At 35.6% G+C, this 26,938-nt stretch overlaps 2 protein-coding genes across 2 annotated transcripts in view; both read right to left on the reverse strand.

Annotated features, from left to right (window-relative positions):
• Positions 1–303: 303 nt before the first annotated feature.
• Positions 304–9,519, reverse strand: LOC121413120 (RING-box protein 1). Its single transcript, XM_041605886.1, has 5 exons — positions 9,394–9,519; positions 7,194–7,272; positions 6,289–6,359; positions 1,251–1,336; positions 304–706 (listed from the first exon to the last, which is right to left on the reverse strand). Exons 1-5 carry the CDS (start codon positions 9,481–9,483, stop codon positions 694–696), a joined length of 339 nt encoding a protein of 112 aa, XP_041461820.1. The 5' UTR covers positions 9,484–9,519; the 3' UTR covers positions 304–693.
• Positions 9,520–11,152: 1,633 nt separating this feature from the next.
• Positions 11,153–26,938, reverse strand: part of LOC121413130 — a 39,066-nt gene continuing 23,280 nt past the window's right edge. Inside the window, exons 10-16 of the mRNA XM_041605896.1 lie at positions 26,160–26,304; positions 21,682–21,721; positions 21,126–21,177; positions 16,278–16,464; positions 15,000–15,123; positions 14,053–14,143; positions 11,153–13,416 (exon numbers count right to left, since the gene is read on the reverse strand). Of these exons, the coding sequence (XP_041461830.1) occupies positions 13,339–13,416; positions 14,053–14,143; positions 15,000–15,123; positions 16,278–16,464; positions 21,126–21,177; positions 21,682–21,721; positions 26,160–26,304 (717 nt within the window). The 3' untranslated portion in view covers positions 11,153–13,338. The remainder of the gene's footprint in view (positions 13,417–14,052; positions 14,144–14,999; positions 15,124–16,277; positions 16,465–21,125; positions 21,178–21,681; positions 21,722–26,159; positions 26,305–26,938) is intronic.

A 26,938-nucleotide genomic window follows, 5' to 3' on the forward strand; every position in this document is an offset into this window, starting at 1 on the left:
TACTTACACGTAGTTTCCCCTCCAGGAAAATACAATGAAACTGCTCCATACTTGGAGAAACATATCCCGCCTACCATTTACAGTATGGGCCCACAACTTGTTTGTGTTCAACTTTACAATGATCACTGGCCCGTAACACAAAGTTTTGCAATGATGGTAGATATTTTCTACGACTGATTCCATTGACTACAATGTTCAATCGATCGTGAAAATCAATCGCTAACCTTTGTGTTACGGGTCGGGACCGCATGTTACAACTAAATGCACTTATTTAATTATTAATTCATAAATCTATTTTTAGTAGGGTGGCTCCATCAATAATTGATATACTGTTGAAAATTTCAAAAACTTTTTTGGTACAACAACCAGTCTTAACAATGTTCTATCTACAATGTTTGGGTGAATTTGAAATTGATCAGGGCAAAAAATATTTTCATGGAAACGATGTCTTTATCAGAAAGGAAAGCATAAAAATAAAATATAAAAAACAATGTAAATCACATTCAAGTTTTTAAACAATTTGTGTTGAAACTTTTAAAAGCTTTTTTCATGGTAAGCTTGATTTCACCCATGCCCTTATATTGACTCATATTACTTCCAATACAATATTTACAACTGTACAGAGATAATAGGATTGGTGACTCAAACATAGCGACCAAGATGTACATGTTGTGATATAGAACATCTTCATCATCAGCGTCCATACCTTTAATGAAAAGATGAAAAGAAAAAAATCATATAAATTAGATAAGTTCAGCATTATAATATGCTTGGAGTAAAAAAAAATGCAAGTATATTTGAAAACAAACAGAAAATTGCCATACGTTCAATATTAACAGTAATCACAACAAAAAGGTGTATTACAAATACCAGTGTTATAAGGTACCAATGTTAGGTGAGAGATATTCCTCCATTTTTTTTTTACATTATTTTCAAACTACCCTATTGATACACACTTCTTTTATTAGTTTTAATTGGATAACTTGACTGAATTGATTTAAATAAATTGAAAGAAAAATTTGGGTAGGATGTCCATCACACTCAACAGCAGAAATAATCCACTTGTTACATGTAGGTAAATACATGTATATCTGGTATTCCATTCTGAGCCTTCCAATATCATATAAATGAATAATTTCACTAGCTATATTTTTGCAAATTTCAAAGATAACTCCATCCCCATATAACACAATATCCTGTTGCTGGAGGGGGGGAGGGGCCCTAGGGGGTACATATACTCATAAACTTACTTTTGAAATTCCCATTCTCTGTTGTCCAGAGGACACACTTGCCTAGTCTTCAACCATCTTGATATGCAGTGAAAATGGAAGGCATGCTGACAAAAGGAAATAAAAACAAAACAAATCAGAATAAATACCAGGCATCTTGAAAAGGCAGTTAGTCACATTGTCTAGGATTCCAAACAGAAGTCACTGATTTGGCTGCTCACTTAATTATAAAATTTTGCAATATCTAAGTTCAGACAGGAATGATAAAAAGCCATAAGGGTACCATCAACTGCTAATAATTCTTTCAACAAGCATGATCTGTCACTGCACTGGACTACCTACTCAGTCTGCCCACTAATTGCCTATCAGATTGACTTGCCATCTGTGATTGACACATCAATATAACCTATGGAAATCCTGCAACACCACTAAATGTATTGTATGTCAATTCAAAAGTATTTTTGTTAATATAATTTTTATTGATCTTCATGCCCTCCTCTATTTTCAAAGGTATAGCAGATATTAAAAGCCATAAGAATTACTGTTTCCCATTGTTAGGGGTTTGGGGTTCTGTTTAGTTTTGTTTATTTAAGAAATGTGCACTACCGTCTGGCAGCTGATCTCTGAATGCTGAAACTTTCCTTTCCACAGTGCTTTGAGCAGAGTCCTGGGTCCCGTTGCATAAAAGTCACTATTATGGTATCTTTACCATCCAATGGTAACTACTGATCAAAAGCCAATAAAAATCAAGGATTTCATGAAAGTTACCACTGGATGGCAAAGACACCAATACCATAATGTTAACTTTTATGCAACGGGCCCCAAGTGGATTGGGCATTTTAGAAATACTTAATATAATCATTAATATTAGACAGATACAATCTTTGCACTCTGGATCTAACTTCATGGATTGTTCATGACATGGGGCTCTGGAGACAAGTGTTCAATCACAAATCTAGGTTTGTCTGTAGGCTACCCATAGCAAACCTCAGGGCAGGTTTTCTGAAAAAATCATGTTACGTATGTGTAATCTTTCTGTGTTCTATCATAACAAATTTAAAAGCAGTATTCATAATCTGTTTGAACTGAGCAGACCAACACACACATCAAAAGCATGCAATGTAACAACATATGCGCTGGCAGAGATGACATGGTTTCTAGATCACCAGCCAAGAGGATTACGAGTAGGGGAGACCGGGGTTAGTTGGAACATGGGGTAAGTTGAAACATTGTAATTTTCTCTAATGCCTGTAAAATAAATTTATGCAATACTGCCCTAAATTTATTGCAGTAATAATTAAACACTGTTGTATTATTAATAGCAATAAATTGAGGGTAGTATTGCATAAATTTATTTCACTGGCTTTTAAGAAAATTACAATGTTTCAACTTACCCCATGTTCCAACTAACCCCGGTCTCCCCTATCATGGGTCTGTCCTTATCAGGGTGACCAGACGTCCCGTATTTTCCGGGATTGTCCCGTATTTTTCTCCTTTGTCCCGGCGTCCCGACAAACCCTTCCCGGGACGCCTGTTTGTCCCGTATTTCAGAATATTGAACAAAATGTAGTTTATAGATTCAAAAGTGACGAATTTTTATTAAATAATTAACCAACAGATGATAAAGCAGAGACAACAATTAAATCGATAACTGTAAATTTTGCAAGTTCTGCGGTGATTTTCTTGCTAACCCATAACATTGCAAACGAAGTTGCCTCGACTGGCCTCCTGCCTGTGTGTGGCAGCTGGCTACTAGATAGGCATGTAGGATACGAGCAAATTCTCAATGGTGCAAACAATCTCACTTGATAAACAATTTTTCAAACTAAAATAATCACAAAATCGGCGGGAAATTCTAATAATTATGTTATGGATTCTTTAATTTTGGAGATGTAATCGGAGGAACAAATTATTGAGTTTTCATAACTAGATCTAGTTGTTTCAGCTTTCGTTTTGAGTCTTGGTGTGTACAATGCCGCGATGTTTCATCTAATTTTTAAGTTTGACAATATGTTTCACTTTGAAATTTCATTCATTTCTAAAACATTTTACTTTTTAATTTTTTTTGAATACACACAACAAAAAAGTAAGTCCCCCCTAAATCAAATTGCTGTATAACTTTTGAACCGAATTATTTTGAGATATGATATTTCATGGGTGTTTTTTTATACTCATTAAGCTAGCAACCCCTGGGGAAAATGAGATTGATCAGTTGAGTCATGCATGAGTAATTAAAGATTGAATTAAAAATGTCCATTTTTGAAAGTCACAAGAGTCGCTTTTCAGATTGTGCAAATACAAAGTTATGCAAAAATTGTTTTTAGGTGAATTTTATGGTGTTATGCTGTTTTACTATCCATCATTTAACCACTTCAGACCAAATTTTGATATCGTATGTTCATGGTTGAGTGAGGACGATGTATTGCAGAGGCTTCAGCCCCCCACTTTTTTCCATAAGCAAGTACAAAAATGTAATACGATTGTGATTTTGGCATGGTCAGCCCCCCCCCCCCCACTTTGAAAACTGCTCTGCGGCCCCTGTATTGTGACGTATTATCATAGGGTTTTTTTGGTAGTATCTTCTACAACTTGTTAAATCATGTTAAAATTTGAAAATGTTGATGGCTCCCCCATTTAAAATTCTGGATCCACCACTGATCTGTCCATACATTCAACTGACCCTGAGAAATTGTTAGGAAAAGAATACATTTATGCAATATAAAGAGTATTCATTCCTAAGTTTTCGAATGTGCTCGCTCAACCATGAAAATGGTTAAAGTTCGGAAAGTGTTTGTGATAGAAATGATGAAAATGATAAAAACAACGGCAATTAAAGACACATTTGAAACCAAATTTGCCCCAAATATACTCTTTATTACCCTTTAAAATGAGTCTGTGACATTGAAAATACCAATTTTCTCTCTTTGATGCGTGCTCACTCATCCATAAATAAACAAATCGATTTCACCTTTACACAGAATTCTGCCCATAGATTGATAAACATTACTGCCAAACGACATTGCTAAAGACAGCCTTGAAAAAAAAGTTCCACCATATTGAATAAGGGGTTACGTATGTTTAAACATATGCACCCATAATGTAACCAAGTCTATGAGAGAGGAAGTCAAAATTTAAACAAATATGAAATTAGGGTTTGTTTCATGGACGGTTTTTGTTACTTCTGCCAACAGTTATTTCATGAAACTTCCCACATGGCTTCAGAGTAACATTATCTAAAAGGCGCGCACACCAAAATAACCATTCCATACGGTACAGAGTGGGGCCAAGGCCTTGAACTTTCTTCTCATTTGCATAATTTTCGAATATTGTGTGCTCACTGAAGCATTAAACGTAGGGATTTTCATAAAAATCAAATCATATGAACTGTGCAAGGAGTTTTGTGACAGATATCCATAGTTACAAATTGCATTTTTTCCAATAACATAAAACAGAGCTAATCACATTCCACATGTTCATTCAAGCGTAAATGTTTAATTTGACACCTTTGAATCATTGAAGCATGTTAATTAGTCATGAACATAACGAAAAAGTTGAGAAAAGATCATTTTCAGTTACCAAAATTAAGCAATACTTGCCTATTGGAAAATCGCATTTTTTGTTTCCAATAAATGTTCATTGAACCATGAAAAGATGAATATTGTTGAAGATAGTCTTCCCCAAAATAACTGTCATCATATTCTAGCATTTTTATTGATAGAAATGTGTAAAAATCCAATTATAGCAAAAGTGAACTTGAGTTTATTCAGCCGTGAAATTTAGCTAAAAAAGTTGTATCGTCTTTTAGAAAGTATCTTTTACAAGCCTTCTAACTATTTTTCATGATGAGAATGTGGAATTAGTTCCAATAAAATGGAATCAAAGTCATGATATTTTGCTTGTGACTTTTGAAAAGTGACATTTTTGCCTTCTGACGGTTCTCACTTAAGCATGACGTAAGATCGTCCACAACATTTACTCAGAGGGTAGCTTATAAAATTACCTATATACACGCTCATGTAAAAATATATCAAAAACTCGCATTGGTTCGAAAATGATTGATGTTTGTTTAGGGGGGGGGCTTACTTTTTTGTTGTGTATACATTAAAAAAAAACACCAAATAACATTATGATTTTTGTTAGATAATTTGATTTTTTGTTTGCTTTGAAGTTTGAAATTTTTTCCTCATTCTTTTCTACCCTATCCTTCCTGCTTGTCATTTTTTGTTCCATCTATCTTTATTTCCTATCTGTCTCTCCTGAGCATCTCTTTCTCTCTCTGTTTATTTTTATTTATTTCCTTCTTTCTCGTACTTTCCTTCTTTATCAAATTTCCAGTTTTTATTTTCTTCATTCTTTCTTTCCTTAAAATTTCCATGGCTTCCTTTTCCCTTCCTCTCCTGTTTCTTTTCGTTCTATCTCTCCTTTCATTATTTTCTCTTATTTCGTTCTCTCATCCCTTCATTCTTCCCTCCCTATCTTTCTTATTTTCTTTATTTCATTTTTTCCTTCTAATTCTTTTCCCTTATACATTCTTTCTTTCCCTTCCTCCCTCTCTCCCTTCCTGTTTTCTTCTTTCTTCCAAAGAATGAAGGAAACATATTCTTTCCTTCATTCTTTCTTTCCTCCTCCCTTTATTTACATTTTCCCTTTATTTCTCTCCTTTATTTTGTCTTTCACACATTTATTCATCTTCCTTTACTTTCTTGTTCTTTATTTATTTCTTTCTTTCTTTCTATATTCATTAGAAAGAATGACGGAAACCTTTTTTAATCTCTTTTATCCTTACTTTCATCCTTCTTTTATTCTAACTTTCTGTTATTTTTTTCATTTTTCCTTCATTTTCTTTCCTTCTCAATTCATCTATTTTCTTTCTCTCCTTCATTCTTTCATTCACCCTCCCTTCCAATATTTATATTGGAATTACATTTTATTTCACAAGTCTAACGCTGTGTGTGGCTTTCTTTTTTGAAATAATTATGTTTGTCGATTGTCCCGTATTTCATTTTGTGAAATCTGGTCACCCTGGTCCTTATGATTGGAACTGTCTGTGGCTACTTACATTACACACACCCCACGCTACTGTACATTCTTCTGAAGTTGCTGATGCCTGGTTGGCTTGACATTCTATACCTAGGGTGAAAAAAAAAGAAATTATGAAATATACTCGGACAAGTTTATACACAAGTATGAGGCAACCACAACAGAAGCAGCAACAATAAGGTTCAACAACAACTAACTAAATACAATAAGTAATAGGAATTCACATCTACATGAATCTATTAAATATGCATGAACCAAAGAGCTCCCTGTAAATATTATGAGCAAATCACCTATCAATCAATGGTTTATTCCCCATTGGTTTAATCTCTATTTGTCTTAATTACCAACTCGTCTACTATCATTTGGTCTATCATCAATTCACCCACTACCCACATGGTCGAATTGCCATTTCATCAACTCACCATTTCGTCTAATAACCAGTGAGTCTAATAGCCATTTAGTCCATAAACCAATTGGTCTATTTGGATAATACGTATTAATTGGGCAAAATGAATGAAAAGAAAATGGGTATTAGACCAACTGGTTATTAGACAAAATGGTCATAGACGAACTAGTGATTAGATGAAGTGATTATTGGACCAAATCATCCAAATGGTTATTGGACCTAATGGATGTGAGACGAAATTTTGATGGACGAAATGGCATTAAACTAAATAAAGGAAGACCATGTGATGAGAGGTCGAGTTGACAATAGACGAATCGGAAGTTTACCCAATCAATCCCCTTGTTTCTTTCTTATTCATTTGAAGTAAATCACATGTATCAAGAACAGCCCCACATGATGTATTTGAAGCCTATTAGAAGGAATAGGTATACATATTGTGAATGATTATGCAATACTGCAACTTTAAACTTTAGATTAAATTAAATTTAAAAAAAATGAAAATCATGAAGTATACTTACATAAGTCCATGATATGATTTCTGCAGATTGCACAGTTATCTACCACAATATCCCAGGCCCATAATGCAACAGCATTCCACTGAAAAGAGACATTAAAAGTCATATAATAGCAGGCCTGTTTAGCAGCATAGTTGGCATAGCAGTAAGAATGAATTGCTTGCAGCGTGTTTTGTAATTTATTGAAGTATATAAATAGGGGAGAGTGGGGTAAATACGGCCCCCTTTTTCATAATCCCAATCACATCTTTTCCACGCATAGCAGTAGAAACATGATTATGTCTAATACTAGGTCTACAGTAGACCTACATTATCCAGTAGAAATGTGAGAACTAATCTCATTTGCATAATAATGAGCATTAAATATTGCTGTCAGGGCGCCTTCTTTGCCCCATTGAAATTGGGCAAATGAGGCCGCTTGATTAAAAGCTTTTTTTTGTTTCTAGCCTATATCAAAGTAAAAAAAGTTAGTTTGATACAATCACTGAACATTCAGTGACCCCCGTTTTCACAAACATTTGTAGTTCCGAAGCCCGTTCTGAGGACTCTCCTTTTTACAATAAGCCCGCCCCAAGGCCCTTGGTTTTTTGTCTCGTTTTTTTTTATATGGACGCTTGCGTCGCGTAACGTGGGTGAAGAACAATAGAAAACAAGATGGCGGCGTAAACATCGGGCAAGTCTCTTCCTTCTTTTCATGATATTTTTGTCAATTTTTTAGTGAATTCTTGTCTAAAAATAAAATCCATGGCATAGAAATTTCGGAAATGAAGTTGTATCCCATGTATGGTTGGAACTACCCCTTATCGACCACCTAATCTTCTAAGCATCGTATCTGCGAAAATATTCATCAATTTTACCCAGTTTTTGTCTCATTTGTGCAGAAAATTAAGCAGATCAGATTCCCATGTTTCGCACGGCGACTCCGATTCAATCCGCGTATATATCGACGAACAACGAATACGACGATTTTACATTTGCTCATTTGCACCCATCTTTTGAAACCGACCACCCGCGATACACTAAGTTTACGGCCGATTCTTGTCACGGTGGCGAAGAATTTTTAACTCTTCCAAATCAGTTCTATGATGTCAACATGCTAAATGATCGTCTCACTACTTCCATTGCGAGCTCCGGTACATGATTCGACGATTGACGACGGAAATTTGTTCTAAAGCCGTTTCCTATCGGATTTCTTGGTTTTTCAGCGGGGTTTGGGTCTGGTCAATACAATTTTGATTAATTCTACTAAATTTATACTTTTTGTTGCTTCCTTTTTTCTCGTAAAATCGATTTTTACCGTTTCTATGGACACTGCGCCTACTCTCCCGCGCGTATCGTTTGTAATACGCAATAATTTTAACGCGCGCAAGGTGGTCGGTTTCAAAAGAGGTTGTCGATATAAGGTAGTCTCACCATACATAATTTAGGGCTAGGTCTTTTAGAGAGAAAGTAGAAATCTCGGGGGCGAAAGTTTCAGGTTTTGGCTGCCTACACTCACATGTATAGAATAGAAGCGCTGGCTTCGTATGAGAGTAAGTTACGTTAGTAAAATATTTTTTCTCTCTAGAAGCCTCCTGGCTACGTACGGTACCAATTTTTAATATTTTATTAAAATGAGTTAATGACTGCCCGAGGCCAAGTTTTTTTTTTAAGAAAATCCTATATTTTCTTTCATTTTTCAATGAGAAATTTGGTACACCTACTCTTAATAATATAAGGAACATGGCATTATCGTGATATAGGTAACCACCATTTACTTCATACAGCAGCGCTTTATTCAGTCGCACGCACGGTTCCCTATTTCCACCTCCATTCACTTTGTACACAAATGCGCGTACACAAATCTATGAGTGGTTTCCAAAACCACGATTTGGCCAGGAACATTATTAACTAAAAGATTTTGTAAAATAAGAAGAAATTCATGTTTAATCTTAACTCAAGTCAAATTGTAGCAGACTTGAGGCCCACCATCATACGTATTGCAGCGCGTGGGCACCGCGTAGACAATCATCGGCGCCCGTGCCGTGGCGCTGGCATAGGGATCGCACTGCATGCATATTGCATGAGCTCGCTGTGCTACGCGATCTAACTGAAAATTAATAATGGAGAGTCACACACACGAAAAAATCTTTAGATCTGATTTCACATGCATTCATTCTACAAGAATACTGAGTAGATGCGATGATGTATAAATGTAACATACCTTCTTCACTTCAAATCGTCTCTTCTCGCTTTTAGCACTGCTCGAAGAAGAGCTTGTTGATGGAGGGTCGACGTCCATAGCGGTAGCCATTACGAGTACTCTGTCTCTGATCGACTGAATAGCGATTCGATCGCAGTATATATCGTTAACGTCATGTTCTAAAAATAGATTATATGCAAGTAGGCCCTATTATATAAAAATGCTTCCCAACAGGATTTGTAAACTTTTTAATTTCATTCTTACATTATAATCAGCCTAAGTCGTGATATTCCTTCGTTGTCAACAAGGAATAGGAGCAGGTCATCGGTTATTATCATAGTGATCTATTGAAAAAAAACCATAATAGGGCGCCTCGATGACCCACGCAGCCTACAGCTATATTTTTTTTTCACTAACTATAGTAGTCTATAGTTCTTGGGAGCCAAAAGTGTTTTCTGGGAAAGTTTAATTGGCTGTAACTGTGTAAAAGAGAGTTGTGTAGTAATTTATAGTGTCTAGAATCTTCAGCCAAATCCTGATTCTTTGACAAAACTCTAAACCCCATGTTTTTTTTCCTCCCATGCAGAGTATTTTTATCTCAGCATAGTACAGCACATTTTTATGGTGGAAATCAAGGACATATCGCTCAGAAAATGCATTTGGTGTTAGTATAAGAATCAGGGGCCATTTCAAAACTCGCAACTCCAATGAATTTGCCATTATTGTAACTTCCATGAAAACCTTGATTGTGATTGGCTAATGGGCTCCAGAAAATTTACCTAGTCTTAACCCCTTTGAAGGCTCCAGGGTACCGTAAAGGGGCTTTCACAATTGCTTGTGCGATCGTTTGTGATCATTTGGTCACAATATTTGTTGAACACAATCGCAACGGTTGTAAGCAGTTGCATCACCAGTTGCGAAAGGGGCTTACACAAAGGATAGTGATTAATCGTATGCTACTCTGACAGAATCAGGATGTCAAATGGAGCAAATATATTATATCACTAGCAAAATTTATTCAGTCTTCTGAAGTATTCAATGAACACTGAGATTTGGGGGATTTTTATTTACTACCCAGTCAGCATCTTTAAATAAAAAGAATATTGCATTATTCAACATTTTGTAATCATAAACAGAAAACTGTATTATTCTAAATTTTGGAGTTTGACTGGAAGTTCTGAAGAATCTGTTGATGTGCATGAGACAGCACTATATCATAGATGTACCATAAGAACTATATTTTTCATCACAATCTGACCATATACATGTAGATAACCCCAAATTCGAGCTTCATCAGAATCAACCATGAAGATCCTTTCCATTTCTGTATATTCAATGACACAGTCAATGTATCCAATGATATTCTGCAGTATCAAACTGTTTAAAAGCAGCATTAATTATTTCTTCAGTTTGCTGCATAATCACCTGCAGCTCTCTTCAACTCTTTCTTCCTCCCCCCCCCCCCCCCCCCTCCCCCTCTCTCACCCTCCCTCTCTCTCACTACCTCTCTCAAATTATTTGATACAAATAAAGAGACTCTACACACAATCAAATCAATAATGAATAATACAGACATATTATAATTTTCCTTTTCTCTTGTATTATTTATAAAATCTTTTAGAAAATCCAATGACAGGTGATTGACAACCACGATCAACGATATATAAAAGTTATACTTTGACAATTTTAACACATACAATTTACAATGAATGATCATAACTACCACTTAATACACATTTTATAATAATAGATTTTCTAATATGCATGCTTTCATTTAAAAAAATGACCCAAAATTGTCATAATTTCATCAAACAAGCAACATGGTGTTTGTTTTATTCCAATAAAAGTTTTCAACATTTATTCAAATTAATAACTTGGCATCCATAAGAATAAATGAAAATTTTCAAGGGTTTATGCAATGAGATGTGTATGCTGCTAGGTCAGTGTACTAAAACAAATCTTCATCATTCTTGATTTGATGTAATATAATTTGATGAAGTCAGTTATTCAAACACAAACCATAAGCATTTTTAATTTTATTATGCATTTCTTTAGCATAATCAAATAGACAAGAAATATCCCTGAGATCAGAATGTCATGCCAAGTGATGTGATTAATATCATTTTAAAAAATTATTATATGAGGAATGACTTGAAATTCGTTTTCATAATCCATATCATGACAAACATTTGAATTATAACCCTTAATAAATAATGGGTTCAAATATTCTCTCACAGATGAAAAGGAAATCAGGGAAGTATTTCAAGAAAACAAACAGGGCTTTTTACAGATAACTGTTATAAGCTACTGAAAAGATTGCATCGGATTGGTTCAGAGCAAATTGACAATCACTGACATGGTGCCCTTTAAAACACTACCTTGGGTGGTAAGCAAGCAAGCAAGCAGACAAGCATGATGAAAGATAACATTTAACAAACTTTTACACAAGATAAAATCTCTATATTTGTAAAAAGAATTTTACTTAAGTCTTTACTTTATGATAAGATCTCAAGTCTTTAACAAAAATATACACACATGCACTTTGAAAGCATGACCAAATGAATATAATTGATAATCATGATTTATCCAGACGACTGGAATAAAAGAAGAAAATGATGCAATCATTTTACAAAACATAACACTATATTATATAGTTGCGCTCAAAAGTTAGTGAACCCCATGAAAAAATGCACTCCTTCACGCTTAGTGATGAATGTAAACAACAACACTACAATGTCCAGCAGCCCAGAGGAGCAAAATCAATTGAATGTAATACTTTATCACCTTAATTCACAATTAAATATCTAAAATATGGCAAAACATGAACACTTTAAATATGTTGATTTTTGGGTGGGGTTCACTTACTTTTGAGCACCACTATGACTTTATTTTAGAAAACAAATTATAAAAAAAATCTGAGAAAATGGAAGACTTGTTGAACAAGTTCCATACTGAATACTGGAATTGCCTTATCACACACTTGCACATCATCGCCATCAAATAGCATTACCATAATAAATGTTTCTATCCAGTAACTACTAGGCCTAGTAACTACAGAACATGCCTCTAATATTGGTCGCATTCATTCTTATACATTTACAAAGTGTAACACCAAATATATTGTAATTTTTTTTATGATTTTCTGTTAAATGCAATATTATACAGATCCCGCAAAGTTTTTCATGTAGAATGCACAGATAACTTTAACTCACAATTATCAATAAAAGGAACTCCTTGTTTTTGTTTTGTTTTATTTCTCTACTTTCATTTAGAATTACCGTAAAAAAATTGAATTATAAATGTAAAGAATTATTAATTTAAATACCATGTTTTGATGAAAGCGGTATAAAATGATGGACCTACTTAGGTTATAACTCAGATTGGCAAATTTGATTGACACTAAGGCTATAGGACTGACATGTATACTCAATCAAACAGGATAACTTTAATGAGAAATGACAGAATGATTAGTCCTACAGAATTCTTTAAACCGCAACTGCATAAACATAATACTAGGCATATTTTTCAAATACAGCAAAGTGCATGTGAGGCATAATAGCTTAAAGATAAAGTAGCAGTCCTAAATGTGATTTTGAGAAAATAAGAAACTGCCTCAGAGCAATTATTAAGAGAGGTTTTTCCTAATGCACCAAAAAAGCAGAGTTGGCAGTAAGGCACTAGAACCCCCACATGACAACTAACTGGCTCAATTCTTATGAGAGTCACCTCCACTATACACAGAGAAACACGCATGGGACTGCTTCAAATGTTTGGACAGACCATTGATTTCAGCTGCTATTTGAGGGCGGTTGAAAAGCAATCCTTCGCAGAGGACCAATTTAACACAATATTCTGTCCTACGAATCATTGAAAGAGATTGATAATTCAATTCTTTAGTTCAAAATAATTATCTTGTCTTTCCAACTATCGTATTTTCTCTTTAAACATTTCCATCATCAAGCTCGTTCACTCTTTTGCCCGTGAGATGAGGTCTGGCACATTCTCTATCTTGAAGTCAAGGAGCATCTGTCCATATGCTTTACCCTAAATAAAAATTAAAATTAAAAAAATTAAGAATCAATGGCTGTCAGATTACATTCTCAGGATAAACATGTATGCTACCATCTGAATGACTTTAATAACAATATGCCTGAAAATTGATTGGAGTATACAATCATCTCTCTAATGGATAATTTCATCAAAAAGTCTGAAAAATATGAGATCCTAAAATCAGTTTTACGTCGATTATGGTTATGCTTTCACTTCTGAGGGTGTTCCAGAGACTCGGGTTTGAGTAAAAATCACACTTGAATTCCAAGTTGCAATAGGTCATATCATGTAGAAGAGTTTTACGCTTCACCATGCATTTGGTGGTGGAAATGACTGTTGGATAGTCGAATGAAAGAGATGGTATTGTGAGATGAGAAAGAAGGAGATGAAAGTGATATGATATAACGAAAGCCTCTTTTACGCTTCCTGTACTGACATACAAACATTCAAATAAAAAGTGTTCAGATCATGATCAAGCGATGCGCGCTACTGCGTAGTCATCGATAAAATTACATGTAAATTATCTTGTAAGTGCTGGCACTTATGCAGTGTTCTTAGTTGGACATAAATTTCTGTGAATCACCCACCCCCCTCCATCACCTGATCCTTATACATGTATTTAATACTTACCTGGGGATCACTTCTTAAGGATGCAACACCTCCACCTCCAAGCGACTTCTTGAGCACAAAGTTAAGGGCATCCAGACCAGGTAGCTCGTACCTGTCAAAACAAAATAAAAAAGTCAATTTAATGAAGTTCATTGAACATGTTACAAAAAGCAAAATATACATTTTTAGACCGCCACATTCAGGACCACTCATTTTCTCAGAAAATCAAAATTTATCTCTTTTCTGAGCATTTAGAGGCATTTTCTCAAATATCATAATTAATTACCAGACATCACTTTACATGGGAATTTATGAAATTCATAACATATGGCATAGGTGGGAGTACTTACTCCTGTTTCTTTTTACTTGGTTTTTTGCGAACTGCATTAATGTGTTTCTCTCTTTTTTTTCTGATGTTATATCTTGCTAGGAACATGTCATGAACTTGTCACTGAAGCTTTGATCAAATCATCATTAAAAGGAAAGAAAAGCCAGTTTTTTATGAAGATGCCATGCATTAATTCACAATGTGGTGTATACTGTAATCAGACTCACCTGCAATTAACCTGTATATTTCATTCTACTTCGAGGAAAGTCCTATTTGAACTAAACATTTATAACAGAACTCTTACAGAAAGTACATCTTCATCATCAGTGACCCAAAAATTCAAATAATAGATTAAAAATTTTCTGGAAAAACAAATCAAATGCACAATTAAAGTGAATGGAATAACAATTATTGAAAAAAATATATACTCATTGAAAGAGTAGACCATATGGATTCTTGACTGTTACAGTCAAATTTACACTTATAATTTTGTAAATTGATTCGTTGTAGTCAAGACTGATGAATGATGAATATGAATTCCATATAAAAATTGCAATTGAAGGCCAGTTAGAGTGAAGCACCACCTGTGTTAAGGTACATGTACAAGAATTAAAAAGAAAATTATGAAATTCTTGCTTGCCTGGTGACCAATTCTTCTCCTTCTTCTGTTGGTTCAAAGACATGCTGGAAGTACTCCTGAATGGCTTGAGCCGTGAGCGCTTTCTTCAAGTAAGGCAAGTAGGATGGATGTCTAGCAATCACACCTACAAAAAAAATATTTAAAAAGTTGATAGTATTTTAACACAAAGTCTGAGAGGCTTATGGTTAATCATGTCGTTCGTCCTGGAAAGGACTGTTGGGTGGAGGAAAGTTGGAGATGAAATCTGAGAGGCAAGAATAAGATGGAAGAGACGAGGGGTATTCTTTTGTGAGATATCAAAGGTGAAGTTCTTTGAAGGACTGTAAACAAGGTGAGATGTTATGATTTAATGACAATAATCATAATAAAATAATATTGGATTTATACAGCGCAAATATCCACCTTCTTAGGTGCTCAAGATGCTCTGATATTACCCCAGGCCCTAGTGTTCACAGCTTTTTTTAAGGAATTACTTCCTGCCAGTACCCATTTACCTAACCTGGGTTGAGTGTAGCACATTGAGGGTATATTTCTTGCTAAAGGAAAAAACGCCATGGCTGGGAATTGGGCCCCACGTCCCTCAGATGGAAAGACAAGCGTCTTAACCACAAGACCACGATGCCCACACATTTCATAGTGAATCGTGACACTCAAAGCCAAGCAGTCTCATGTGCATTACACAATTAAACACCTGTATGTACATGTATATGAAGAAGCAGTATTAACTTTGTGATATTGAAATACATACATCAAACATTCCCTTGTTTTTTATTCAAAATTATGATCGGTAATCTTCTCATTTTTCAGTCCTGGTCGTTTCTGGTGGTCAGCAATCACCATGAGAAAACTTGCTCGTGTGAACAGCTCTTTCACACTGATAAGCAGTGCCAAACATGCTAACAAACAGTACAATCTTATGACTCATGCAAATGAAACAGATTGATCCACGAGAAGCAGAGGAGAGAATTGGCAATTGGAAAAAATGTAATGAAGAAATTACTCAATTTTTAGTGTATAATATCAATAATATCGCAAAAAGTAATCTTCAACAGAACAAGAATTCCTTGCATCACAAATAATTGGGTAAATTCATATTTCATTGCCCATTGTATTGGATCCAATACCTCCAGTAATTTCATGGAGGAACTAATAACCAATAACATTTAAGTTGATAACTAATCACTGACCTTTGACCTCAAAAGGCCTAAAGGGTTCATACTGTTTGAGTAAGGTATACTCGGACCATATTTAAATAGCACATTATTTTCTTACACTCACCAATATTGGCAGAATTGGCTTTGTCTCCGCTGCGAGTGTATGCCAGTTGACCAACATCAAACGTATGTTCTCCTGTCTCGAGGTCACCAATGGCAGCGGGCTCTGGGTCGGAGGAGCTTCCTGCTTCTGCTCCTTGATTGGACAACACAGTGAACTCTTCTTCTGTACCATCTACGTCAACTTTTACCTGCAGATTTCAAGCAAAGAGGAATGAAATCATTGCTGTCATGGAAAACTAACCTTTTCAAAAGATTTGTTTAATCCTAATTGATTACATATAAGGGTGTTTATATATCACTTTTACTTTCTGTAGAATGTCCACCCTCACATGAAGTTAGTTTTAATAGAAAGCAATGGCTACAGAAAAATCCACAGAAGCCTATTAATAACAAAATATGTGAAAGCTAAGGAACTAGGGGAAAACTTGGAAAGGAACTCTCTGAATGTTTAATCAATGTAATTGTTAGACCCTTGGGATGATAGGAAAAGGATCATGTAGATGCTAGAAATAAAGTTATGAATAAATATGACGCAGGAAAGTTGCAAAGACTGTTCCCCCACCCCCATCTCTACCAATTTCAATAAAATCCTTGATTTTGTTTGGATGACGAGCCCTGGGAGTGATTCACAAAGATTTAAGTATGACTTAGAGTCGCACTTAAATGCCACGTTGCGCGCGTTATAAAAGGCATGAGCGTATTGGTCAGGGGCCTTTTGCAGAAAGAGTTGCGTTTAAAGGATACACACAAAGAAAATTCACGAAAGTGATGATTATAGACAAATTATATATGAATGGAAAGGTCTTGTCTTTTTATACACAAATATGTCACTAAAAAGTCTTACAGATGTTGTGGAAATGCAAGAAATGACATTAATAGAGACCCTTCTCAGCCCCCAGCCGCCCCCAGGCAGACATTCACGCGATCGAAAACAGTCGAGAATAATGACGTCACATGATCGACTACACACTATCTCTCTGTGCATAATACACTGATACACCTTCCTGGTCTCTATTTTTCTTCGAATTTACCGTTTTCTTCATGTGTTGTGATATCCGATTTCGACATCTTCAGACTATAAGAGAACCAGAACTGTGTTACTTTGTCCATTTTTATTGAATTATGAACTGGAAAGACCGATTTTGTCCACTCGACAGTCTTCGTTGTGTTGCTCTGATTCCAAGCTGTACGGTCCCATTCACTTGCTGCCGATGCAGGTTACGCTGTTTGATCCAGTCAAAAGTCAAGGTAAGCATGTTTGGAAACTGTAGTCTGTACTTGTTCTGACGATGCATTCAGGTCAGATGACAGATACAGATCTGATATAATTTTAGAATCATGCATTTTGGCATGACTACTATTAAAATTAAAAAGTCTTTATTTTAGAAATAATGTTTTTGCACAATTCCAGCAGATTTTTCTTCACAAAGACTTCAGTCAGATTTCTAAATAAACTGGTCAGGACTCAGGCGATTAAATTATTTAGGAGCACTGGCATGGACCATGGCTGAAAATATGCTGTTTCAGAGGAATGTTTGGCATTATCGTAGTTTTTGTCACCAGTCCATTCACTGCCGTTTATTTCGTCAACGGCGGTGATCCACTCCCATTGACTTTGTACACAACGAGCGCACAAACACCAAATTTCACGATAAGGCCGAATGTTTTCACGATAAGGCCAAATGTTTAAGTTTTTATTATACACAGGTCTAGTACCCAATGCGTTTATGCTCAGGAGGGCCCTGTATCGTATACATCCAGATACACAGAATTATATCACCATAATGCCGATGTCATGAAGCAAGACAAATTTTCAGCAGTGGTTACCCTGATCATGCTGATTCCTGGCCAAAACTAGAGTCTGGTGTTTCTTTCTGATTAGAGTGCTTCTACATATGAATGCGTAGTGCCTTCAACATAAAACAATGAAGATAAATGCACTCTTTGTAATGACACAGAGTACCGTACCTCAAGTGATTCACTACCGCTAAGTGGTAAGTAGAGTGGGGCCTACACAAACATCACTTGAGCGTTGAGGTAGAGCACCAGTGTTCTGAGTGGAATTTTTCAGGTGTCTAAACCTACTATTATTTGTTGTTGACCGGGAATTACATGCCACCGCACGTCGTCAATCATCAAGATAATGAAATTCATACTTTGATTTGATTATTTAAATTATTTCTTTATTTTTTCTCTCTTCTACACACAGATCTGCACACTTGCTGACTCTGGTGACTTCTGGTCTCTGCTCGCTACTTCAATCTGGGAGATTCCATCATGTCTTCTTACTGATTTGGATATAGCCATTTTTTTTTCACTCTTTCCAGGAGCTACGATGCAAGTTTTGGACTGATAATGATGCAACAGAAAATTTATCTTTATCGATCTTGGAAACGATTTTGAGCACAGTTTTGGAGAGAACTAAAAAAATTGACTTGGACAGGAATACAGCTTGTCGAAAATAAGAACACACAACTTAAAACGAAAAAAACAATTTTAATGTTATTAGGGCATTTTGCAAGAAATTTTCTAATCAATCACACGTCCCAAATCAAGGGTAAGTCCTTTGATTAAAGACAAACATGTACATGTAGTTGAACTGCTATTGCAACTCAACCTTATTACGCTTGAATTTGAATTTAAGACTTACGCTTGATTTGCAATGGAACATAAGTTTCTTGCAGTGCCCCATATTTGTGTTTTGTTATCAGATATCTAACGTGCTGATTTTTCTCGAAAGGTATAATATATTTGTCCTTTTAAACGGTATTTGAATATGGGTACGCCTTTTATTTGTTTTCCACAATATTTATTGCATGTACATGTATGAACAGAAGTGAAATATTTATTGTGAAGCACTGAATGTTGTGTGCTGTTGTGTGATGGTTCATCATTTTGTTTTGTTCTAAGACTGTAAGCCTGGTGGGTGTGAGGAAGTGGCCTGGATGAAAGAAAAGTGAACATGTGCCCAATTACAGATTTGCATATTTTAAGACAATTTTGTTTCTGGATAAATATTGCTATGCATTCCCTACATTAAGAGTAAAGGAGAAGTCCACACAATCAAAAATTCATTTGAATTTAAAGAAAAATAAGATATTGCAGGAAATTTCATAAAAACTTTGATTCAAATTAATATAATTACTACTCTAACATTGAGAAATTTTGCCTAATTTATAAAACGATGATATGCTCATCTGTGTCGATGTGCAAATTACACTAACCGTTATGTCACACGCACTAAGTTCTTTTGTATTTTGTTGTTTGATATATTTACATGACATGTAGATTTGATATTTAATTTTCTATTTATTTTCTGAAAAATTTTCAGAGGGATTTTAATTCCTCCAAATAACATTTAGAGTTACAGTTCCGTAAATGTAACCTATTGTGTTCGGATGAAGAAATTCCTATACTCAAATCTGCAAAGAATTAAAAAACAAAATGCCACAAAAAAATTAGAAACGAATGTGATGTGACAACACTAATTTGCATATCATTGTTTTGTGACTGTTTTGAGTAAAAACAGCAAGGGAAATTACTCTATTCAAATAATTTTTAGTTGATGTGGACTTGACTTTTAACTCATCCTGTACCCCTCCCATCCCAAATAAGAGTAGAATCTAATCAAGAACTTGAAAATCAAAAGCAGCAATTAAATAAGATTTGATAAATACAGGTCTGAATGGGATTTCACAAGAAAAAAAAGCTGGGGGGGCGAGAAGGAATAAAAAAAAATAACCAAGGTAATCCGAGTTTTGAACCAGGGTCCTCGCACACGACAAAACGATGGCCAACACGTTTGGCCACAGACCACTCCCTACATTGTGGTGTGCTTTTAAGATATATCAAACAAAGTCCGCTCGCCGCTGTGGGCTAATCATGTTTCGGCAATTCAACTGCAATTTCAATCATTTCGCGATGGATATTGCCATGTTATTTTGTGGTTCCTGACTTTGTTACGTAATGAAATTTCATAATTTTTTTTCAGTCGTGACGAAGAATGTCTATGCTTTATATTGATTATAATATCAATTTGTCGCAAGTGTGATTTCTAAGTGAAAATATGCTTTGTTTATTCAAATATATTTCTTGAAAAAAAATCATTTTTTCTAAGCTAAATATCGGTTACCAAAATACGTTAAATGTGCGCTTTATTTCACTGTTCAGTAAATTCAAACTTTTATCTATATAACAAGACCAATCTTGTGAGGAATAAACAATTCTAAGAGCAAAAAAAACGCTGATTGGAAAGATCGTCTTCAATGGGCTGCTGTCAGCTCAGCTGCTCACGCTCATTGTGTGACGTCACTCAGCTGGAGCTCGCAAGAGGACCGATGGAAGGCAGAAATATGGCATGAAAATAAATCATTTTTGAGAGCTGATTTCTGCAAACTCTAATGACTATTTTGAAAAGTGAAGTTATATATCTGATTAGTAATACTTCCCCTTTACAATGATGACCACAAAAAGGCATTATAAAATACTTTGGATTCTTCGAGTGTCTCCTTTAAATGCAAGTTAAAGTATCAAGCACAAATCCCGAATACGGGTACTTTATTGGCTGAAAATCAAGTTACACAAGATCTTTTGAGTTGGGTTTGATTGCAACTCTTTCTGCACTGGGCCCCAGATCATTCTAAGAGGATGTGCACTACTGCATATAAATCATAAGATTGCATATCGTGTACGTGTCAGCATTTAAGTGCAATTCTAAGTCATACTTATATCTTTGTGAAGCACCCCCCCCCCTAGTCTCTTACTATTACTATGGTAACTGTCAGAACTGAATATTTAGTCAGTGCTGACTATTTTCTTGACACACCCCCTTGATGAAGGTTATACTTACTGGAACCTTGTCTTTGGGGTAGAGGAATGAATGAAGCTTCAAGATCGGTGATCTGTGATAGAAATGGACAGATTTCAAAGAGAAACAATGATTAAATTGTTAAATGGTGAGGTTATATCTTTCACCATGTTGATTCACTAATCGTTGAGAATTATTAAATGTTCATATTTCTCACTAGACTGACTTTTGCAACCATAATATATATTTCTCTGAATATTATAACCTGTACATGAATGACTGGAAAAAAAAAAAGTTGGGCATTACGGGACTGAGTGTAACATGTTTTTTTTTACCTTCACTTTACTCTCCAATTTTCTTAATCAGATTATATCTTGATTGTCTCATTTTACTTTGTACATATATTGAATGATTTTATAATTGAACTAAACTTAACTAAATAGAAAAAATTTTAAAAAATAAACTGAATTACCATTAATACTAAAAATGACATTTCAATTCAATAGTGAAATGAGTACTTTTGTAGATTACATTGATGTTGATAAAAATTGTACTTATTCGGTATATAAACTGCACATGATTATATGATAATACTTACGCTTTTGGTCGTCCACCAATCAGGCCAGTCAAACCAGGAGCTAGGATATTAGAGATGGTGAATAGAGAGAGATAGAAGGAGGTTTGAGGACAGAATTAAAGAGAGAGGCAGGGGGCAGCAGAGACAGTGAGAAGAAAGAAAGAAAGAAAAAGAGAGATAGAAAGAAGAAAGAAAGAAAAAGAGGAAGAGATAAAGAAAGAAAGACAAAGAGAAGAAGATAACAAAATAATACAACAAATTACAGTGATGTCCACAATTACTAGAATACCCAATGCCACACAAAGTCTATGGGGAATTGGAGTTGCCAAAGTTAGAGGATACCATTTATGCATCAAAGGTAATGTTGTAACCCGCACCCGTTGCGGTACGGGTTAACCTGCCGGTATGCCTCCGATCGCCGGCCGGGCCGAGTTCATTCTCAAACCCGCAGACCGTCATGCGAAAAAAAGGGAGAATAAACGACGCATAATAAAAACATTCATAGTGAAAATTGAGTTAAGATCATGTGCTTCTTACGTGGCAGATTCTTTTAGAGACGTAGATATTTCCTTTTAAAAATGCCGGCGTATTTTTGTCTTGTGAATAGTGAACAGGACTGAGTCTGAGACAGTTCAACATGATAAATACATGTACATCGAGTTGCTCTCTTTCAAAGGACCAGCGCCAGTGCGTGCATGCAGCGCAATCAAAAGCAACCGCATGGGCCAATGAAACTCGATGTTGAGTTTCCCGTCCCATTTTTTCCAGCTCATAATGAGGAACCGATTTCATTATTCATTATTTTTCAGAAGATGAAAGTTTGACCTTTTGTAACCTTTTAACGCACTTTATTCTGTGGAACTTGAAGCAAGGGAATAATTAATCATTTTTTGGGGGGGCTCCATTTTCATTTTTTTTTGCAATATTTCAGGGGCTCTTTTCAAATGCTACGTTTTTGTATTTTGAGGAATACCTGTTCACTTATTAAATTAATTATTACTTGTTGTTTAATATTGTATGATTTTTAAAGTTTTTTTCATGCCTAGAATCTTGGCTGTGGGTGTGTTTGTGTGGGTGAGACTGTGAGTTGAACTTGATATAAATGAATTTAATATCTAATTTTTACTCCATCTAATTCCAGTACTTGGCCATGTAATAAAGGCCCACATACCCTTACTTTTCCTGAAGTTCTTTGAAAACGCAGATCTCCACGAAAATTGTATTTCTCTATGGGGGAGTCTAAATTTGGTGAGAATGAACTCATTAATAATCAATTGTTAGACCACTGTTGAAAAAGCCGAACTTGGATAAAAATGAACTTTCAAACTACAGACCAGTTTCTAATCTCTCCTTCCTTGCTAAACTCATTGAAAAAGCAGCTTGTTCACAACTAGTTCAACACATCGAAAGCAATAATATGTTTGATTCTGTTCAATCTGCTTACAGGTCGCATCATAGCACAGAGTCAGCATTGGTTAAAGTTAAAAATGATATCATGTTTTCCCTTGACTGTAACAGAGTTGTTTTGATCGCACTTTTAGATTTATCTGCTGCTTTCGACACGATCGACCACAAAATTCTTTTATCTCGTCTTTACAGCAGAATAGGTGTGAGATCTACAGCTCTGTCATGGTTTGAGTCGTACCTCACAGGATGGTCCTCCAGAGTTAACATTACTGGTAAACTATCCAAACCCACTAACCTTGATTTTGGTCTTCCGCAAGGTTCGGTAGCAGGCCCTATCGGGTATTCTATATACACCCTACCAGTTGGTAATATTATTACACATCATTGTATCAACTACCATCTTTATGCCGATGACACCCAATTGTATATTTCATTTAATCCGAAAATCCCAGGAGATTTAGTTGTCACTCTGTTTCGACTTCAGAACTGTATCTCAGATATTAGAAACTGGATGACAGTTAATAAATTGAAGTTGAATGACTCAAAAACAGAATTCTTCATAGCGGCCTCTCCACACAGTCTACGCAATCTGCCAGATCTGAAGTTAACAGTCGGCGATATATCCATAAGCCCTTCAGTTACTGTTAAAAATCTTGGTGTAATTTTTGATAGAGAAATGTCAATGGTTGACCGTGTTTCTCAAATATGCACTACTGTAACTTTTCATTTAAGGAATATTTCTCGAATTAGAAGATATATTACTCAATCTGCCTGTAACAATGCAATTCGTTCTCTAGTTCTGTCCCGTTTAGATTACTGCAATGGTCTTCTCTCTAACATTCCTGTTACTCAAGTAGATCGCATTCAAAGGCTTCAAAATTGGGCAGCTCGAATAATTTATCAAGTAACAAGATTTCACTTCTCTAAACCACTCCTTGAATCGTTACACTGGCTTCCCATACGACATCGTATAGTTTTTAAGTTACTTTTGTTAGTTTTTAAGTCTCTCAATAAGCAGGCACCTTTATATCTGCGTGATTGTTTGACCCTATACACCCCTCGCAGGAATGTACGAGCCTCCAGTGACCCATTCCGTCTCACATATAAAATCACTAAGAAACTGGCTGGAGATAGGACTTTTACCATAACCGCTTCAAAATATTGGAATCGCTTACCTTTTACTCTTAGACAATCACCATCTGTTCCTTCATTTAAAAAGGGACTTAAAACCTTTCTTTTTTCCAATCCAGATTTTTAGGATTGTACGTTTTCATTTGTATAGTTGTAATAATCTCCTTTTCTTCTTGTAAGCGCTTTGGGCCATTCTGGGAAAAGCGCAGTATATAAATAATAATAATAATAATAATAATAATAATAACTTAAATATACATGACAATGAAGAAATCATCAAACTTCATTGGCAGTTTTGAAAAATATACCCGAAATATAAACTCTGTCTGAAGCAGAAAATCACCATCATTGAGGCCTTTACAGAGCGAATTGTCCCCCAGAGCTCTGGCAGAGAGACAGAGCTCAGACTAGCTAGCACAAGCGCCAATGCGTACGTGGGTGAGTCTCCCGTCGGCCTTGTAACAGATTGAGCTTTGATGATTTTTTTTGTCTGATATTTAACTCATCCCCTGGAAAAATAAAACAAATGATTTTTAAGTTATAATTAGCAAATAAGATAAGTTATTTTGGATGAGTACTAGGCCGTATGATAACTCACCAACGCGAGGTTACTAGACTTTGGGATTTATTGAGGTAGCTCAACCATACCTCGAGCGATGTTCGTGCAGGCTCCACCACTTCTACGGTTGTTGAGTGGAGCCTGCACGAACATCCCTCGAGGTATGGTTGAGCATGCAGCGTCATTCCATTCACAAAAAAAGAAAGAAAGAAAAGATTTGCAGGTATTTACAAGATATACAAGTAATTGTCTTACTGAAAAGCTTATATTAATGTTTTAAATCAGTTTTGAATCTAGATATCCAAATAGTTTATTTTCAGAATTTGATTTTCAAACGCGGGCCAAATTTCATAACGCGGGCGACGGGAAACTGAACATCGAGTTTTAGCGGCCATATTATCGAATGAAATACAAAAACAGAAGGAAATAATATAGAGATAAACGAGAAGAAAAAATTGACTGTATCATTATCCAGGTATTTATTGCAATTTTGATTACTTTATAGACGAGGTCCCATAGAATTGAATATTGTAATTATGATTGTTGTGAGTCGCAGTGTCGACCGACCTGGACTGAAAAACAACATTGCCGTCTGCCGATCCTTGCTGGGCAGCCTGGGCTAGCTAGCGCGCTGAGCTGCGGCTCGCTAGCTCCGATCCGAGGTGTTAATTGCGTAATGCTTTCAATTTCGAGATCAGAGCGGACCCATTTCGTGGTACAAAGTCACCCAAAAAACATTTTCTCTCCGGAATAAAAGGCGAATTTGCAAATTGTAAGTAAATTCACTCTAGGCTAGGTAGTAGTAGACATATATTTTCCTGATTTGAGCCTGTGGGGATTGCAGAAATAATGTTTTTCATTTTTCAAAGATAAATTGACTTGCGGGTTAAAACCCGACGGGTCAGCGGGTCCCGCTTGCAAATTATTGGATTATACGGGACGGTACGGTTCGGGTTTTCACTTGCGGGTTACAACATTAATCAAAGGCTTTCAGCTTTCTAGAATAGGCTCTTCAGCTTCTTACAAAATTCTTATAGTTTCAACCATTGGGTAATGCATAGCTAAAAAATTAAGTTACCTTCAATAATCAGAAGTACATATGGCCATGGGAAGCAAGGGTGATTGGGGTGCCCCCCCCCCATGATTTTCCTGGGGGTTGCTGCGTGTGATATTCTCCATTGGCAGCACCCCCTGGAATTCTGGTAGGTGTGGTAAAATGGATAAATATAACCAAAAAGACCTACATTTTGTTGTGAAACCTTTTTTTTTTGCTTGTCAAATTTACATCAGCACCCCTTGTTAAAAAAATTGTTTCAAGGGCCCTGCTTATTAAATTGGGCCCAGTCCTAAATAAATAAGTTTTTGAAAACTCTTCTTATTTTCGACTACTTCTTTTGCTTACCCATGCCTGTACCAGCTGGAGCAAGCTCCATAGCAAAGATGCGTAAGGCTTCTTTCTGCGGGTGTTCTACTGCTAACCAGATAGCAGCTTCTCTTGGGTTCAAGTCTCTGGCATTAGCTCCATACGTCTCCTCCGAACCAAGCATCTGTCAAGTTTAAGTATATGAAGAAGTATACAATAAACATGTATATTGTATCATTACCTATATACACAATCGAGAATAGTGAGACTTCAATAATACTCTGAGTAGAATTTGTGAAAAGTATGGTAAATAATGTACAAAAGAATTTAGCTGGTTTGATTATAATATTTGGGAGATTTTTTACACAAAAGAAGACTATCAGAGTGATTTAATCATAATAATGATAATAATGATAATAAACTTGATACAGATACCATAACTTTTCAAAGTCCTTATCACATTAACTTTCAATTATAATTGGGTTAGAAAGAAAATGAAGCAAACCAAAAGCAGACAATCATGAAAGCATATTAGAAAATGTTTGACAAAAATTTCATTTGGTTTAACAATCAATTCTATGCAAGCTATGAAGTAAATGTGATTCATTGTCTAATTACCTTATTGCTGATGTGGTTTACGGTACACCATGTGGAGTGTTATAGAAACAGTGGATAGAAGAAGAGAAGAAGTGGATAGGCAAGAAAGTGGAGATTTGAGAATAGAGTATTCTTTCTTGAAAATAGTCCTGAAAAGGACTGTAAACCAGAAGGAATGTTGATTGAGAACAGCTTGAGTACTCCTGAAGACGGACAGTCAA

Source organism: Lytechinus variegatus, chromosome 1 (assembly GCF_018143015.1).
Source record: "Lytechinus variegatus isolate NC3 chromosome 1, Lvar_3.0, whole genome shotgun sequence".
Taxonomy (NCBI): Eukaryota; Metazoa; Echinodermata; class Echinoidea; order Temnopleuroida; family Toxopneustidae; genus Lytechinus; species Lytechinus variegatus.

What these genes read in the sequence shown, in the direction of transcription:
- LOC121413120 (XM_041605886.1), bottom strand. Translation starts at nt 9,483, where the DNA reads ATGGCTACCGCTATGGACGTCGACCCTCCATCAACAAGCTCTTCTTCG. An exon ending in GACGATTTGAAGTGAAGAAG is followed by an intron (nt 7,273 to 9,393) that starts GTATGTTACATT and finishes GTCTCTTTTCAG; the next exon opens with TGGAATGCTGTTGCATTATG. An exon ending in AAATCATATCATGGACTTAT is followed by an intron (nt 6,360 to 7,193) that starts GTAAGTATACTT and finishes TTTTCACCCTAG; the next exon opens with GTATAGAATGTCAAGCCAAC.